Source organism: Podarcis filfolensis, assembly GCF_964270895.1.
Source record: "Podarcis filfolensis genome assembly, chromosome: 3".
NCBI classification, from domain to species: Eukaryota; Metazoa; Chordata; class Lepidosauria; order Squamata; family Lacertidae; genus Podarcis; species Podarcis filfolensis.
Genome location: NC_139606.1, coordinates 92,216,800 through 92,236,733, shown reverse-complemented (window position 1 = coordinate 92,236,733; position 19,934 = coordinate 92,216,800). Strand labels below are relative to the sequence as shown.

At 40.3% G+C, this 19,934-nt stretch overlaps 1 protein-coding gene across 3 annotated transcripts in view; it reads right to left on the bottom strand.

Annotated features, from left to right (window-relative positions):
• SUSD4 (sushi domain containing 4) overlaps nucleotides 1-19,934 on the bottom strand; it is a 75,840-nt gene that overhangs the window by 9,632 nt on the left and 46,274 nt on the right. The window contains exons 4-5 of one of the 3 annotated variants that reach the window (XM_083605289.1): nucleotides 12,950-13,129; nucleotides 9,572-9,760 (exon numbers count right to left, since the gene is read on the bottom strand). The exons of 1 other annotated variant lie outside the window; for it this stretch is intronic. In XM_083605289.1, coding sequence (XP_083461415.1) covers nucleotides 9,572-9,760; nucleotides 12,950-13,129 — 369 coding nt within the window. The remainder of the gene's footprint in view (nucleotides 1-9,571; nucleotides 9,761-12,949; nucleotides 13,130-19,934) is intronic. One more of the 3 variants, XM_083605290.1, reaches the window with a different exon arrangement.

The window sequence follows — 19,934 nt, the reverse complement described above, 5'->3', positions numbered from 1 at the left end:
AACCTGCAGGCTCGCACAGGCCTTTTCAAAAGAAGTCAAGCAAGTGAGCAATTCTATGACTAAACCTTTTTAAATCCAAGCAGGTGCTGGACATCAAACAGCCTGTAATATTCCCAATTCTCTTCCCAATACGCCGTACATCAATAATGCTAGAAGACTGAGCCATCATCTGTCAAAGCCACTAAAAACATTACTGCTTCATTCAACATTATTAGCGTTAAGACCAATCTTTTGCAGACTATTAATTCAGAATAGAAAGAGCCGGTTAGGCGATGCCTTTGAGATAGTCCTGTGCATTACAAAACTTCTAGCCTAACCAAATGAAGTGGGCCCTGCTGTGCAGAGTGCTTCTGCCCAGAGCTCTAGTCAGCTATGCTTTCTTTCATAATACTTATTTCCACCCTCACTTGAGTCTTCTGATTCACCCTGACACTTTGTATTGTGTAACACTGAGCATGCTCAGTCACAAGAATGCAAGATGAGCCTACTGGATTGGGCCAATGGTCCTTCTAGACCAGCATCCTGTTGCCACAGCGGTAAGCCCTCCCATGATTCCCAGTGGAGATAGAATATAGCTATCTTCCATGAGTTGGTCTGAGCCTTTTAAGCCATCTAAGTTTGTGGCCATCACTGCTTCCTTGGGGAGTGAATCCTCCATTGGGCTGAGGTTTGTTGTTGTTGTTTTTTTGCAGCAGGGGGAGGGGGGCTGCCCCTTAGGCTGCATTCATAAGCATTTTTCAACTTCTACAAACCTAGCCCTGTTTTGGCTACATAACCTGCAAAAACCCTGAGCTCATTAGTAGCGTTTATTATTATACAGTGGTACCTCCGGTTTACCAACAAAGGTCCGTATAGTTAAAGCCATGGTTTTCCCAGTAGTGATGTATGGAAGTGAGAGCTGGAGCATAAAGAAGGCTGATCGCCGAAGAATTGATGCTTTTGAATTATGGTGCTGGAGGAGACTCTTGAGAGTCCCATGGACTGCAAGAAGATCAAACCTATCCATTCTGAACGAAATCAGCCCTGAGTGCTCACTGGAAGGACAGATTGTGAAGCTGAGGCTCCAATACTTTGGCCACCTCATGAGAAGAGAAGACTTCCTGGAAAAGACCCTGATGCTGGGAAAGATGGAGGGCACAAGGAGAAGGGGACAACAGAGGACGAGATGGTTGGACAGTGTTCTCGAAGCTACCAGCATGAGTCTGACCAAACTGCGGGAGGCAGTGGAAGACAGGAGTGCCTGGCGTGCTCTGGTCCATGGGGTCGGACATGACTAAACAACAACAACAACCTTGGGTTACATACGCTTCAGGTTACAGACTCTGCTAACCCAGAAATAGTACCTCAGGTTAAGAACTTTGCTTCAGGATGAGAAGAGAAATCGTGTTCCGGCGGCGCAGCAGCAGCAGGAGGTCCCATTAGCTAAAGTGGTGCTTCAGGTTAAGAACAGTTTCAGGTTAAGAACGGACCTCCGGAACGAATTAAGTATTTAACCCGAGGTACCACTGTACATTGAAAGCTGCTGCCTGCTAGGGCTGGTGGGAGAAAGGACAGGACAGCTTACAGCAGGTGGCGCCAGCGGTAGGCAGAACACACTGGACAGAGTAGTTTAAGTGGTGGTGAGAAAGAGGTTGAGGAAGGGGAGGGAAAGAAGCAGCAGCTTTTAAGGGATGAGAGGGGGAAGGAAGTGCAAGACAAAGGGCTAGGAGGTGGCAGAAATTGGCTAAAAGGTGGTGCTGGGGACTTTTTTGTGCTGCACTGCAAGAAAGGAAGGTGCTGTCTTGCAGTGCAGCACTGAAACCAACATGATCTTGTCGTGGTTCCCCCCTGCTCCTGCTTTCAATGAATTCAACACCACCTGCCTCTCCGAAGTGGAGTGTTGGCTATCAGTTTCACAACTAAAATGCAGCAGTGATCGGTTGAGGCATTCTGCGTGAATTCTAATTTGGTCAGAGGCAGCAGTGCTTCTGAACACCAGTTGCTGGAAACCGCAGGAGAAAAGAGTGCTCTTGTGCTTGGGTCCTGCTTGTGGGGCTTCCTACAGGCATCTGGTTGGCCACAGGGAGAACAGGATGGTAGATTTATCAATGGGCCACTGGCCTGACCCAGCTGGCTCCTCTTAGGATTAGTCCTAGGCCACAATCAGAATAAGATAGGTGGATATATTTTTGAAGAGCTTCCTGTGGATCTGTTGTGGGAAGGAAATAACTGTGTCATCCTGACTGGCTAGGTGTTTCCAGCGTCAAGGAAAGAATCACAACGCTATTTTTTCTGAAATACAGTACATCCTTCCCTTTCCCTAGAGAGTAATGGGGCAGTGCCAGGTCAAGCAACAGAGACTCCAAAGCAGAAAGACATGCAGAGAGTGATCATGACATGGAAGAAGGGGAGAGTTTAAGCTCTGGTAAGCTCTGGAGCCTAAGGCCTGGGGACCGGATATGGCCCAATTGCCTTCTCAATCTGGCCCACAGAGGGTCCGGGAATCAGCATGTTTTTACATGAGTAGAATGTATGCTTTTATTTAAAATGCATCTCTAGGTCATTTGTGGGGCATAGGAATTCGTTCATTTCCCCCCAAAAAATATAGTCCGGCCCACCACATGGTCTGAGGCTGAAAGAGGTTGCTGACCCCTCCTCTGGAGGGAAGCGGGAGACTGATTGCTGCTGGTGAGCTAGTGCCCTTGTTGTTCTTATGAAAAAACCACCACTGATATTACTGTCCCACAGACTGTAGGGTACTTGCCTAATCTATTACCCATTAAAAAGGGATGTATATTTTTTGTCTTCTTGAGAAGGTATCTAGGAGATAATGGGCCACTTTTGGTCTTCATTCTGATTTTACCAGGCATTGTGATCCAAAAGCATCTTTCCACTGTACAAAAGAAGCAGATGGCAGCAGAAAAAGCAATTCAAATTCGGCAAGAGATCCGCCTGCATGGGTTTAGAACCAACCAGATAATCTATTTTATTAGCCGAGGAAATGCACAGGAGCCCTTGCTGCTTAAACCTTTGCTTCCTTTCGTGAGGTTTATCACCCTTCAAAAATGCTTTAGAGCCTTTGAATAAAAAGGCATTACATTCCTCTCAAATCCAGATTAGCTGCTGTATTACAATGCACTGGAAAACTGCTGTTCAAAATACTCTGGAAATTATAGAATGCTTTTCAAAATAAGTCCTGCCTAACCTATTATCCCAAACAGAGGGAATCTTGCCTTCCTGACAGATGCATCCAGCAGTTAATACCGAATTTTATTCTTCATTCTGGTTTATCAGGTTTACAGTTCCATTCCTTTTGCCTCCAAGATTATAGTGCAAACACACTCACTATGACCAAAACCTTGACAAACGCATTTTTCTCAATTGTTGTGATGCCATAGAATATTCGTTACATATAATTGATAAAAACGAAGGTCCATTATGGGATATTACAGATTTAGAAAATGCAATGATAAAAAGACAGAGGTTAAGGTTATGGAGCAAAATGTATGGAATTATTAATTGCTGTGATATTTCCATTAATACATATCAAAACATGGGTTCAAAACATGAACCTTGTTATTTCAAATGATGTATGGAATTGGGGCTATGTACAAACTATATATTTAAAGCACATGACTTCTTCAAAGACTTTTGGGAACTGTAGTTTGTTAAGAGTGTTGGGAATTGTAGCTCTGTGGTGTGGTGGGTAAACTACAGGTTCCCATTATTCATGTGCTTTGTATATATGGTGTGTACACAGCCTGGGTGTGGCAAAATGTCCCACATCAAACACTAAGTTTTGTTGATGCTGGTACTTGACACCTGTCAGACTGAATCAAATATACTCAGGAGTGGATAACAAATGTAAAACATCAAATGATGTATTTTGATCATAATCTAAAATAATGGTTTTCTGGACAAAAAGCTTTACGCAGCAGAGCTTCATAATAAAATTAAATATATATTTGTCTCTAAAATAAAAAAAGATTCATATTTTAAAATGCAAGTACTGTATATAAAGTCAAAATGTGTTCTAATCAGTTTTTTCTATCCTTCTAAGCAGTGCAGAATGTTATTCATGCAAGCTGTTATTCATTAAGAAATAAAGCAGAACAATAAAAAAAAAATTGTACATCTCTGTATTAAAAAGTGCTACCAGAGCCATGAAATGGGAATCTCAATTTAAAATCTCAATTTATATTCCAAGCAACCTGGGTACAAGATTTGCATCTGAATACTCATTCAGGTGTGCCAAGGCAAGTTGGAATATCCTTGCATGTGAGACTGATGCTCTGAGTGGGAGAGAGATATTATTCCACAGACTGTCCTAAGAAATACAACATCCCTAATTAAAGAATTGATATGACCGCATTGCCATATTTAGTTGCCTCTAGCACAAACATAACAACAGTAGCAAAATCTAAACTACTGCCATGGTCTTTTCTGTTATTTGATGAAGTACTAACCAACTGTATAGAGGTATAAGAGTCTGTACTGGCTGTGTGTGAGCTGAATAAATAAGATGAATAAGGCAGATTCAGTAATCTCTACCAAGTCTAAATGTGATGTCAGTACTCCCTACACACACACACACACACAGAGAGAGAGAGAGAGAGAGAGAGAGAGAGACTCGTTGCTATACTTGTATACTGTTGTGAATTTGTGGGTGACAGACCTTTTACCCTCTGGACCCAGAAATTTCCAAAGGACATCATTTATAACTCTGAGGAAGCCCCTGGACCCCCTGGAATCTCACCCTGCTATGGAGACTGGGGTGGCATGTAACAATAATTTTCCGTGCCATATAACTTTGTTTAATTAGGTATCTATGTCTCTCTAGGTCCATGGGCTTTGTAAGCAGCAGAGTAGTCCAAAATGTTGAGGCTTTGGGAGTTAGAAGAAATGCAGATTCCTGTGTAGGCATTGAAACAACAATAATGTAATTTATCCAGTAATACCAAATAAAGTGGAACTTAATCCAATCTTCTAAAAATAAGCAAACATCCTGCAGCAAAAGATACAGTACTAAACTATTCTTTTACAGCAATGTTGTCAACATTTATGTGAGAAAAATCATAGCCCTGTTGAAATATAGACTAGGTGGGGCTCACTATTTCTCTCAAAGAATGGGCACGAAGGGGAAAGGAAATAGAAAGGAAAGATAACGCATCAAAGTTGATTAGGGGATCTATTGCTAATGTTGACAGACAAGTTATATAAGGACAGTAGACATTTCCCCTTCAGCTTTCCATAGAGATTTCAAAGTACCAAGATTAGTCTCTCAAACCTCTGACTGGGAGAAGGCTAATCTGACTAGATTTTGTGCCTTATTTACTGCTAGCATTTGCAACATTTAATATAATTAAAAACCAAACCACACACCTAAAACTAAAGAGAAAGCTGTAAAATGGGGTTGGTGCAGGGAAGCTTGAGAATAATTATTTATCCAAGTGGGTGATTATGACAGGCACACTCCCTATCATAACCTCCAAAATGAGTGAATTCAGGCAACCACCACCTACTGTTAATTTTTATGTTCCATGGCTTGATGGCTCTTTTAATAGCTGTTTTTTAAAAAATGCTAATTATACAAATATCTGTAATGGCAGTTGGAGGTTTAAAATTGCTTTGGATTTATATATGATCACTTTTAGTTTGTTGTTTTATTTAATTGAACCAATTCTTATGTTTTCTGTTCTATGATATAAATTGCCTTCAGATCCCATCGTATAAGGCAATAAATAAAGTACAGTGGTATCTTGGGTTACATACACTTCAGGTTACAGACTCCGCTAATCCAGAAATAGTGCTTCAGGTTAAGAACTTTGCTTCAGGATGAGAACAAAAATCATGTTCCAGCGGTGCAGCGGCAGCAGGAGGCCCCATTAGCTAAAGTGGCGCTTCAGGTTAAGAACAGTTTCAGGTTAAGAACGGACCTCTGGAATGAATTAAGTACTTAACCCGAGGTACCACTGTAGTAACAGCAGCAGCAGTCTGGAAAATGAAATAATCTGAGTATCATTCAAAAGTAACTATAAACGGCATAATATTGACTTTTAAATCTCTGTGTTAGCTGAGTTTGAAGCTTTGACTGACAATATAGCTTCTAATACAGGGGTCAGCAAACTTTTTCAAGAAGGGTCAGTCCACTGTCCCTCAGACCTTATGGGGGGGCGGACTATATTTTGAAAAAAGAATGAATGAATTCCTATGCCCCACAAATAACCCAGAGATACATTTTAAATAAAAGGACACATTTTATTCATGTAAAAACACGCTGATTCCTAGACCGCCCGCGAGCTGGATTTAGAAGGCAATTGGACTGGATCCGGGCCCTGGGTCTTAGTTTGCCTACCCATGTTCTAATACGTACAAAACCTTTAGTGGGAATAAAGCAAAGAAGATCTATCCACTGACCTCGTGCTCAATCAATTAATATGGTCCAAGATACAAAACGGTAATACAGCTCTCCCTCCATGACAAAAAGCAAGCATGCTTATCCTTACATAAAATGTAAGTTCAATATTAAAAGGCAGGCCTCAGGGAGTAACCAGCTCTTCTCTCTTATTGCCTAACCCTTTAGCACAATTTGATAGTCCAGGGAGGAGGGGAAATGGATTTTTCAAAAGATATATGTTGCAACACTTTGGGGAAGAAAATGCAGCTTAAAAAAAAAAAAGATGCTTAGAGATTTGATTAACTAGAAACTGTACCAAGGGGTTTCTACACAGAACACACAGGTGACAGTAGGAATAAAGTAGTGATTTAGTTTGACAACCCTATTATCAAACTGGAATAGAAGCCATAAAAAGGAGACGCAGATAACAAGCCAATATTTTGTTCTCTTAGCACTGTATTGTGTGCATGGCTTCAAGATTATAAACATTCAGCAATGGAGAGGTGGGGAGGGGGAGAAGGATATGCAACAGGAATGAGTCACTTTGCAGCCTCTGCCCCCTGCCTATACAAGCCTACAATGTCCACAGATGGGGAAAAATGTGTTTGCAAACCTACTACAGTATGGCATATTTCAAAACACTTCTATTATTTCAGCAGTAATATGCTTTCCAGGATGCCATAATGGAGTGGATGGGGGGGGCAACCAAATCGGGTGTTTATATGCACAGATATGACAGCCTTCAAAAATTGATAATATAATTTCATTTTATTCATGCGACACTAACACAGTATTATTTTATTTAGGTTTATTACCAGTTGAAATGCGAAAAACTGTCTCCGAAAGAAGAAAAAGACAAACCTTGCAAACGTGTTATTATAGAGTAAGAAAGAATCCTACATAAACTAGGCAGATTTTGAAAATTCTTCTTATCTCTAGTGTTTTTATTCCACATACAAAATACTTTGCACTTATCTGTTAATACTGAACATTTGTGTATGTATATACAAGCTACAAGCAACAATACAATACAGGTGTAATTCCATAAATATTTGCACCAGTATTAATGCACAGATCAAGATAAAAATTGACACGGTAAAGGCCAACTAAACCAATTTTCCTGACCTTCAGCAATACCAATTATATCCAAATCATTCCTGACAGATCATCTAATTATCCTTTTTTAAAAGCCTCCAGTGTTGAAAATCTACATGTTCACATGAATATTTGTTCCTCTGCCAAACCATTCTTGATAGACAATTCTTCCTGGTTATTAAAACCTTAATTGATCCATCTTCCAATTTAAACCTGCTGCCTTTATCCTCCCTTCTCACCACTAACCACAGGAAGCAACTTTCCCCCATCTGTCCATATTTAGGAACATAACAAGGAAATAACAAATGTAATTTCTGGAGCCAGGGGGCTAAAGGAAAAGAACAACCCCACCCCTCTATCACAGACGCACTATTCATTTTTAGAAGCCAAGCAGGGGCACTGAACAAATTTCACAGGTGTGTTGTTTGTACAGCACACTAAACTGTAACTTAGTATTATGTGCACAAACAAGAATAAACTGCATGGGTATTAAGTTAGAAAGAAGTATCAATAGAGTTTTAATTTCCACACCCTGCTTGCTCAAATCTTTTGGCGAAGCTTGACAACTGGGACACAGAAAATCAGTCACAGGTACTCATTTTTCTATTCGACAATGCATAAGTTTAAGACAAGTTTTTTTTACTACTTGTATTATCATTATCTGTAGAACTCCAGAGTTGTTTATACTGTTTGCTTTTTGTAAACTCTCTGAAAACCAATAAAATAAAGTTATGAAAGAAGAGGAAGGAAAGATGTGAGAGAATCAATAGGGGCTTTGGACAACTGAAGGACAACAAACCAAGGAAAAGCAACACTGAAGACATATTACCAAAATATTACATTGTAAGACTGTCGTGCACATTCTATAGGACTGAAGGTGATACAGTTCAACACAGTGCCAATGAACATGATCCCTCCATCTTCACACAAAAGTGAGCACCTACATAGGGCAATTCTTTTCAGTTGGTTAGTTGTGCTGAACACTATCACTAATAGAAGTTCCTGCAGAAAAAGGTTTCAGAGCAAATCAATAGGTCCAACAGCAATGATTCACCAGGATCAGATACTGTTTCATCCAGGGTTTTGAAGAAACTTAGATGTATGAAATTGTTGAATGATTGGAAGTGATATGTAATCTCTACACCCCCCTCCCATTGGCCTATGTACTGGAAGGTTAGGAAGTAGATAATGCACTACAAATTCTTGGAATAGGCTTGAGAAATGATCCTGGAAACCAGGAGTACTATTTCAGATGCCATGACTGAGGAGGACATATTCTCAGCAAAGTTTAAATGGAAGCATTCTTTTTTATACATTCACATTTAAATTTCAAAAAAAGCAGTGTATTTTAAGGGCATTTGTTTGTACCTCAGAATAAACTACATTAATGTTATTACTATTCAGACAAGGACTCATATTTGCTGGATTTGTCAAGAAATGCCAATTGGTGGAAAGACTGAAGGACAGAGGAAAAGCAGAAACAGTCTGTTCTCATGGGCATGTTTTCAATGAGGCACTGCAAAGAATGTGAGAGGGTCATGGGCACACATTTTGATAAAAAAACAGGTGAGAACAAATGCGGGCAGGGTGGGGGGAATAGAGACAATAAATACATTCAGGATAGTTAACGCGGGGCGGGGGTCATATTCAGAAGAATCAAGTGGTGTCCAGTCCCCTTGGAATTGTACCACTTCAGAATGAAAATACAGTGGTACCTCGGGTTAAGTACTTAATTCGTTCCGGAGGTCCGTTCTTAATCTGAAACTGTACTTAACCTGAAGCACTACTTTAGCTAATGGGGCCTCCCGCTGCTGCAAATAGAAGGCATGGAGGGGGGGGTGACCTGAATTGGCCCTGCAGCAGCGTTAAGGGGCTTTTTTCCTCCCATGTCAGACCGGGCCCACTTTTGGGTCCCTCACCCCAACACCTGCAATTTATTTTTTAAAAAAACCTTCCACATAATAGTTAATTGTGTGAATAGAACATCTAAGTTTGGCTCTAGAGAAAGGTGAAGTGGAAAGTCATTAAATGAAGTAAAAAAATATACCAGATATTATCTGACAAGTTATAAATGTTTTAAAAAGATATAAGATGTTTTACCTTCCACATCAAGGCACCTAGGTGGGCTATCTGACCAGATAAGGTTATACATGCACTCAAGGAACTCTGTCCCCTCTAGTTTATATCCAGGAAAGCACTGAAAATATATCATAGTTCCTACTGGGAAGGAGGACTCGAACTCAGATATGTTAATGTAACTATGAGGAAGAACCAATGGCCTCAGGCAACCTGCAAATTAAGAAGAAGGAGGTATCTTATTATGAGACGCTTATGTTTAAAACATCCCAATTACAGCTATCAGGCTAAAATATATTTCCCCTTCTCTCCCCACAGCGAATGTTACTCCTGCTCATCTGACTTGACTCTCAGATTCACCCCGCAATGTGCCAGATCACTACTCCTAATTGTTTAGTGTACAGCTGCAGCAAATTATAATATACTGTCTGCAAAATCAGCATAGGTTTAATTAAAAATGGCAGTATTTTCTCTTTTTATACATTCTGCCCCTCCCCTTCAGTTTCTAGTTTAATAATTATTATTTTTCACATGGAATCCTTCATTTTCAGACTGATACTTATCAAAACAATTGCTTGTTCACTTCAAAGGTGTGATACTCAGCATCTTATATGTATTGTAATCGGTGAATGCAGTTAAGAAAGGAATATTGGCTAGTTCCAACTAGTTGCAATGGGTCTGAACATCCACACTAAGAAGCTTCCACAGTTACCCACTAGCTGCAAAAATATTTAGGCAAGCAAATGGATGCTGCTTGAAAGGAGAGCTTTGTAGTGGGCAGCAAACTTTATTCTTACTTTCTCCATCAATCAAAACAGGCTCAAAAATTCGTAAAACGATCTCAATGAGCACCACGTGCATTTTGTGGGCCTCCTATTCTGAGCTTCATTTAATATAATAAATTTAATGTACTCTTACAGCCATACACCAACATATTTTTAGCTGGCAACAAAAGATCCCCAATGAGGATATTTCAAATAGGAACTTATAGGTTGCACCCAGTGTTAGCCATCATAGTCAAAGTATTTCCACTGAAGTTAATAGACAATTCATTTCAGTGGATCTACTATGAGTAGAAATTAATCCAATACAACCCTATGTGAACATACCAAAAAGGTACTTAATTCTGTGACTTTTGTGACTTTGCCATTAAACACACACAACAGTGTATTATCTGTTTTGAGGAGTACACTTGGTTTAAGTTTGCTTACAGTGTCAAAAGGCACCATGGCTTTGTCTATTATTTTGCATCTAGTCGTAGTGCAATTTGTGCCCCCTCAGCCAAGCGTAGCCCATTTATTGTAATTTGCCCTGCTTGGAAACTTTAGCTAACAGGGCATGGCAGATCCCCACCTGACATGGATGGGAATGTCAGTCATCTATCTGCACTGGCATCCAATTCCACAGCATGAGACAAGCTCCAGATTTACCTCAGAAACCGCCTCTCCTCCTTATGCTACAAAATTTTCCTAAACACCAAGAATACATTTTTACCACCACCCCGACTGTGCAGATGCTTATAACTGACACTAAGGTATTCTTGCAGGCCGCTTCAGAAATACGCAACTTTCTTTTTCTGGACATTTAAAGTACAGAAACTTAACTGCCAAGGAATGCTGCCACCTTGGTGTTGGTGATCAGAGTATGTAAAACCTGTTCTTCATCAGCTTTGTGTTTCCAGGACCAACTGAAAGTGTAGGTTTTGACCTAAAGTACAATTGGGGACCAAGGAAGGACTTACACCCAAATGGGTCTTTCCCAAGCATGAATATTTGCTCATCTTGTTTCCTTGGTCAGTGCCATGGGAGAGAAGGCCTTATTTGTGGTTGCCCCAGTTTATGGAGCGCTCTCCCCGTGGAAATGGAGAGTGCCTCAACTTCTCAAATTTATAGGAGGGTTTATTTCAGGCAGCTTTCCCCCCTCTTTTAAATCTTTATTTTATAAGCTTAAAATAGAAAGCTACTTTAAGAAGTATAGCTCTTTAGCAGCGAGAATCTGCCCAGCTATTTATTTTTAACCGAACTGTGTTTCAAAAAAGTTTGTACAGTTGCCATTTTAATTATATAGCTGTGTTTTAAAACTGTATTGTGTTTTTATGATACATAGGGTGCCTTGAGTGGGCTATACCTAAAAAGGCAGTCTATAAATAGATTTTATAAGCAAAAATACAAACACCTCTCCCTTCTAGGAAAAGAACAAGAGAATGGGAGCATGCCTTAGGGCTCACTTTTTCCTTACCTGCTCTCCAATACTTTTAAAATAAAATATATCTGCTCATTTTCACTTATGGCAGGAAAGCATAATAGACACTGCATAACTCAACCAAAAGAAAAATCTGAAACCTTTTTAAAAAGTTTAAAACCTAAAACAAAGCAGTGCACACCTTAAAATAAAGCTTTCCCTGTCTAGCAACAGGGGCAACTAAAATGTAGTTAGAACTATTCTCTAAATATATATGCAGAAAAGTTATTCAGTGTACAGTAAAGGTAAAGGGACCCCTGACCATTAGGTCCAGTCACGGACGACTCTGGGGTTGCGGCGCTCATCTCACTTTATTGGCCGAGGGAGCCAGCGTACAGCTTCCGGGTCATGTGGCCAGCATGACTAAGCCGCTTCTGGTGAACCAGTGCAGCACACGGAAACGCCGTTTACCTTCCCGTCAGAGCAATACCTATTTATCTACTAACTTTGATGTGCTTTCAAACTGCTAGGTTGGCAGGAGCTGGGACCGAGCAACGGGAGCTCACCCCATCTCGGGGATTCGAACCGCCAACCTTCTGATCAGCAAGCCCTAGGCTCTGTGGTTTAACCCACAGCGCCACCCACTTGATGTGCAAGTGGTCATCCTAAAACAGAAGTTGAATTTTTTTTCCACACCTGTGGTTGGTGCAAGACATAAAAATGGATGTGGCCAGAGACATAAATGGACAAAGTAATGGATGTTACTTTTTGCTTTGTATAGTAAAGCTACATTTCAGCCACTCAAAAGCCAGAGGTTTCTATCCACACACTGCCCCGCTCCCTGCATCCTTCATCCAGGCAAGCAGAAGACACTGCCACAGTTCAAGGACACCTTGCAGCCAGGCAAGAGTATTTGAGGAATGCCCAGGGAGAGAGGTAGGGCCTGGGCAGAGTCCTGAAGACTGGCCAGAGTGGCCAGAGTGCTGAGCTGAGGTTCCCTACCTTTGTACTAAACCAAGTGGCATGCAAATATGTTTTTTGCCCATGTTAAATGAAAAAAAAGTCATTTGGCAAAAGGTACTGTATTACTGTACTAAGAACTATAGGTAACCATTATCTCTTTCAGCAGTAAAAGAAATAAGAAATAAGAAAGATAAATAGGCATGTTACACTGAGACAAGGCGTAAGGTCTATAAAAGAGGATGTTCTGGTGTACTAAACCTTGACAAATGGGCAGATTATCCCACGTTCCATCGTCTTGACACACTGAAACCATGTTGTCTAAATCAGGGTAACGGATTTGGAATCCTTCATGACAGCTGATTATTAATTTATCTCCAGTCCCGTATGTCTTGTTATGAACCTCTGCATCTTCAACAACAGGTGCAAGGCAATCTGTGGCTTCATAAAGAAATTATATATTATTAACTTAAACGTCAAATGTTGACCAGCTATGTGAAAACACTCTTACACAAAGTCAACCCACAATAGCAGTTATTCTTAGAAGAATCTGCGAACTTTTGTGCCTAAGCTGATTTAACACCATACTTCCATTAGCATCAAGACTATTATAGGATATTACATCCTGTGAATTATAGGCAAGTTCTCAACAATCTTTAATATTGTATGTATAGTTAAACTACCTTTACAGCAAAATAAAAATACAACCACTCCATCAACAATATTACTATAAAGAGTAAAAAAATAACAACTGGAGGTATATGAAGAAGAGTTCGAAATGATTTATTATTATTATTATTATTATTATTATTATTATTATTATTACTATATTATTATTATTATTATTATTATTATTATTATTATTATTTACCGGGGGGAGCAATGGTGCCTACCTGAGAGGTGCCGGAACTGCACTCTGGCTGAAAAAAAACACTGCTCACATACCAAACATATCTGCTACAGTATTAGACTAACTGAAAGCTAGTAATATGTCTTCCCTTTTATGAAATGTATTTTTAAATGATGTATAATTTTATAATGCGTCAGTCACATCCATCCCCATCCTCAGTCATCTTCAAACCTCAGAGCGCCTCCACAGCATCAGATTATTTGAATCCCTATTTACTTCTTTGCATCACAAGTGGCATTAAAAGGAGTGTTTGCATATTTATACTTTAGTTTCCTTCTGCTCCACATTACTATGGATTAGTTTACTCATTCCCTTTTCCCCCCTTTGTGATTTACACAAGAGTCTATTACAAGCTGCAGCACAAAAGGACATTTAAGGTCAGGAGCTCAACCCCCACCTCAGCTCTATATCTATCCTATAGATTAGTCATAAAGAGTGTATGTATCGGTTGATTAATAGCAGCAGAGGCTCCTGCATTCTTAGCTGGAAAAGGGGCGGGGGAGGGCAATTTTCACAGATTCCCATCTCAGCAGCAGCCCCCAGCACTGCATCCGACAGCACTCTGGTTGGCCTCCTAATTCCCTTTTTGGGAAACCAAGGAAAATCTGTGATATGCTGATGTTTGGTTTGTGCTGGGTGATGTGAGCGGTCTGCTGAAATAATCAGTTACAAATTTTATGGATTTATTAATTTATTTTGGTATTGTACTGAGTGCTGTTTGTACTGATTTGCATTTTATAGTTTCATTCATTTATTGCGGACTGCCTTGCAATCATAGTACAGAGCTGTCTATAAACGGAACGAATCAATACTAAATTGTGGGTGTGAGAATCCTGTTCCACTGTGCAGGTCAATGCTGAGGCTGAATTTGGTTGGGATTCCCAGTTTAGAATCCCCCATACCTTTCAGGTGGCAAAAAGGTCAATTTATTTAAATTGCTCCCCCTCAGACCTCTTCCTAGGCCAAATCAAGCACACATAAGCCTCAGGTTCCATTGACTTGCATGAAGGCTGGTCCTTTGAAATGTTCCAGAACTCTTAAAAAGAAATCAAAAATTTTTTTTTTCTTCAGAAAGAAAACCAAGGTAGAGCAAAGATTCCTATCTTTTCTACTAACTTTTTTTTTTCAGCCTCCCTAGGCTCAGGTGACACATACACACCAGGAGTACACAGCAACATTTTGTTGCAGAGCACAACTTGCTTGTACTCTAATATTTTTAAATACAGTAGATAATAACACAACCACTTAAGAAGGGCTTGCAGCATGTCAAGTGTTATAAAGGATACTAGGTGTTCTATGTCGGCTCTTACTGAACTGTGCCTGTTTTTTTTTATCAATTTCTTTTTATACGTTACATTTCTATTGCATTCCTTTCTCCAAATCAGCCTTTGAGAACTACAATAGTCAAGTAAGGTTATTTAGACTGAGAGGTAACACAATTTGCCCAAGGCCACTCAGCAGTCTTCTTAGGCAAGTGGAAACTGTGAAGCACAATTTCCTCACGCACAATGCCAGCACTCTATCCCACTGCATTATGCAGTGTGGGGAGGATATAGGGCACGGACTCTATCCACAGCAAGCAGTGGGGAGGGGGCACAAGACCAAAGAAGCAAAACTAAGAGAGGAAGAAAGCACAGCATCTTTGATCTCAAGAGTGACATATACAGACCAACTGTGAGCAAAAACATCAATGAATACATCATTGACTTGTGGCTTGCTGTTGTCTTGGAGTCTTGCTGTTCCACAAATAGACACGGAACATAACTGAGGTGAAATATAAGATTTTCATTTTCAAAAGCAAGAAACATTGATCCTGTTATACAATGACTTCACTCTCATTTATTTCAGATGATGGCTTGTAGATTGCACCATTTTAATTGTGTGGATGCTGGCCAGAAACACTGCTTCTTTCACTGAGCTGTTAGTGGACTGCCATCCCTGCAAATAGCTTCTGCTATTAAACCAACTTCAAAGCTTCAGCCAGAGGAGACTTGTTCAAGGAGGAAAATCTGCTGAACACTTATGTACAAAGGATGAAACTGTACAGTTTGTTTTTTACCCAAGACTCTAAAATATTTGGGGGAAAAACCTGTAACTACTAGCTCCCACTTTAGCAACTGGGGTAAGTAAATACATATTCTATATGGAACAGCTCAAAGTTAAAACAGAAAATTTAAAACTCCTCATTTGCTGAAAAGATGCTTAGCCCCTCTATTTTCTCAGTAAACACACTGTTGAAAGCCCAAAACACAATCTCTAAGCGGCAATGGAAATGAATATTAACATGCTTTTCTCTAGACTATTTCTTTTAACTATGATATCTGTGCCTTAAGATATGCAAGAAGCAAAACAAAACAAACCCAGCTTTAGCAGATCAATGTGGTGCTTACCTTTTAACAAAGATAAACAGAGAAAATGCAAGCTCTGAAATCCCAAGTGTAATATTCTGTTATGACAGAAGTATAGCACTAAGACATCCAACGTTAACGAGCCTGAGAGGTACTTTGCACATTACATTTTGCACATGACCTAGTCCACTGTGGCCATGGTGGCCATGCACAGCGTCCTGTTTTGTGCCCCCTTCTCCCACTTATGCACATAAGTAACACAAGGGTTGTTAGGGAATAAGAGGTCTGTGTGCATCATTCATATGCCCACTCAGCCATCCTCTGCTGCCTCATGCAAGTTACTTGTGTTCCATAACATGCATACATACAAAAACCAGAGAAGGGGGAGGAAGCAACAGCAAAGAGAGCATCACAATGTATAGGGATAGTGAAGAGGAGAGGCATAAGCAAAGCAAAACATTCACATTCTGCTCCCTCTAAATAATAAGTTGAGTCAGGACATGAGTGCTGCGAGAGTAGTAAGTGCAAATATATTGTGTTTTCTGTTTCCCTGTAGATTGATCACACTTGAACTATTTACACAACACAGATGCTTGTACCTCCTGTCCCCTCTACATTTGAAACTGCTCAGAAAGGTGTGTTTCTCTGTCAGTGAATAGAAGCAGTCTAAATCCCCAGCTTCTTTTAGTCTTAACAGGAGCATAGCCAAGTTTGTGACTTGAAAAGCGGTAGCATATGTTAGTTTGCTATGTTGTCAAATCACCTATTTGCCTGGTTTTGGCTCCAGTTTGTAATTTGAGACAGCATACCAAACTGAGTTCCTTTTCTGGGAGTATTTTTCTCTGGCTAAGAACGTAAAAAAAAGCTTCTGAGCTTGTGCAGTGCAACTGCCTTCCTAGGTTCTTTGTATACAGAAAGGATTGTAGCAAAGCTAATGTTGTCCCACCTAGTCTTGACATATCAAGTACCAGAACTGTTTCCACAATAGGAATTTAGTGCACAGTTTCCACACTTTGTTCACTCACTTTTTACAGGGCATCTATATGACACACTGATGTTTCCCCTATGCTCATTCCATACTCTGCCCCCCACCCCCCGACAGAAGAAAATCCAACTTTTAAAAGAATAATGGAACAGTCACACAAATCATCCCAAGGGTAGATTGACATGGGTTGGTCCAAGACATTTTGGAGGCTGCATTTTCACATGCAGGACAAAGTCCCTAACTCACCGAGGGTTTGAGACCCAGCGGCTACCCTCACCTGGTTTAGCTGGCCAGTCAAAGCAATTTCCCAAGGTGTGGCTGCTGCTGCATGCTGACAGCTTCTAAGAGCCACAGGTGAGAACTGAGTGCAGGATGGGGACCAAAGGTGTACAAACTACCCCAGAAGAAGCACAATGTGACCCCCGCCAAAAGTAATGCCCCTCCCCTAACACCCATGCACCCTGAAAATGTATGGCAGGATTATTCCTAAAAGGAGGAGTTAAGCTCAAAAGTGTTTATTCCTGATATAGATACCTCGGTTGATAGTTAGCGTTAAAATCTATTAGCAATCTATCAATGCAACTCAGCTTGTTTTTTTAGGTATTCTTCTACCAACGAACCGAGGATATGGTTTGATCATAAATTTACAAGCCAAGAGTAAGACCTCGTGACCTGTATGTGTTATCTAATCCAGACAACTACAACTAATCCAGAATGTGGCAGCTAGACTGGTGATTGGGGGTGGCCGCCGAGACCACATAACACTAGTCTTGAAAGACCTACACTGGCTCCCAGTACATTTCTGAGCACAATTCAAAGTGTTGGTGCTGACCTTTAAAGCCCTAAACAGCCTAAACAGCCTTGGTCCAGTATACCTGAAGGAGCGTCTCCACCCCCATCGTTCTGCCCGGACACTGAGGTCCAGTGCCAAGGCGGTTCCCTCGCTGCGAGAAGCCAAGTCACAGGGAACCAGGCAAAGGGCCTTCTCGGTAGTGGCACCCGCCCTGTGGAACGCCCTCCCACCAGATGTCAAAGAGAAAAACAACTACCAGACTTTTAGAAGATATCTGAAGGCAGCCCTGTTTAGGGAAGCTTTTAATGTTTAATAGACTATTGTATTTTAATATTCTGTTGAAAGCCGCCCAGAGTGGCTGGGGAAACCCAGCCAGATGGGCGGGGTATAAATGTTTACGTTTCCTCATTGACAGCAATTCCAGATCACATCAGAGCATTGGTGGGAGGCCAGGAGGGGGCAGCACATGCTCACACTGAGAGTAAGTGGGGCCACATCTAGGCGCCTAGAAGGCTGGAAGCAGTTTTTTTTACTTGCTAAAAATAACAAGAACATAATTACAAGGCTGTAATATGCAATCTTACATTGTGAATATGCGGATACATCATTTGCCGCCCCCGCCCCCAACCATTTAAGGCTTCTGCATATACTGTATGTCGCTTCATCCTTTACCTTGATACTATATGACTTCAGTGCCAGTGTCTGCAAAGGTGTGTGGGCATGGACGAAGAACGGTGCACAAGTGCAAAGCAAAACATAAATAAATACCTTTCATGAGATTACTACCACAGCATAAAATGCACAACCATCATCCTAAAGAAAAATTGTCTTCTAGGCCTAAGAAAATTTGATTCTGTTGTCCTAGAAGCTTCAAATTTATGCCTTTTTGTTTTGCCTTCAGAATGTAATAATGTGGAAAACAAACTTAGTATGCACACAAAGCTTGCTAACCTGAAGCAAGAAAGATAAAGCGTAAAGTGTGGTAAAGAATCTCAAATATAGTGTCACTGCCATGCAGCTAATGATCATGGCCCAAAGAAAATAGAACCACCTGCAATCCCAAAATCATTGGGTTCTACACATTATTCAGCTGATCAGAAGGCTTCTGATTCTGATTGACTTCTTTGAAGAGCTGGTGCTCCTCATGATTTCACTATTCTCATAATACACTATTGTTTGGGACTCCATGCTACTGATGACAATACCTTGTCATTCCCCTCTTTTGAACCATCACAAATATACAAAATATCTATGCCAATTTTGCTTTAGCCAATGGCAACTTATGAAATAAACAGTTCACAACTCCAGTTAGGCCAATACCACCTTGTTGGCAGCTGCAACACAAGGAGAAGACTTAAAACATGACAATACTTGAAGTGTCACAGAGGAGGAAAAACAGGTTCCTCACCTCTCTGCCCCCCCCCCCAGTGTTCAATTGATCTAATTTGCTGCAAATGCATGTATTGCTCATGACAAGGGCTTGATCAACACTATTAAAATACATAGCAAGCTGATTCTTCCAGCAAAATGGTATCTGAACATTTTTAGTGGTGTGTTTATCCATGTTTGCACATTCATGCACAAACACACTAAAGACAGCCCATATTTTTAAATTTATTGATCACAACATTATCATTGACAAGCACCCAATAAATCAAAGAGCTGGAGTTTTAGTGCATGTTGTTTAATAAATGGTGAAGCTTTTCCACGGACAAAGATTTTTTCCAAGACTACTGCTGGCAAGAGCCAGAGTTAGACCAGCAAAAATTGTCAAATATGTCTGAAACAGAAAATGAACATAAGAAAATTGAACTAATTACATACAAAAGAAAACAAGTTCTTTTATTCCCACAGATGTGTTCCTAAATATAGAAGTAAAATTGCATTATTACTGCATTTTATAATCTGGCTGCCATTCTTTTCCGAACCCAAATGAATAATTTACAACATCCCCCGCAATACATAACTGATTTAATACTCCATTTAACACATACCCTCATCATCATTATAAATTTAACCATAATGCCCAGTAAAACATAACATTAAAATTTTACAAAGAGCATTCATTTGTCAGAATAGTAATTAAATACAACTAATAACATCAGATGAACTTTTCATCTGTTCATTAAGATGTATCAAGAGACTCCCGAATCTTCTGCCCCAATTCAGAGTTCACCAAACACAGAGGGATAAGAATGTACCAAATTTGT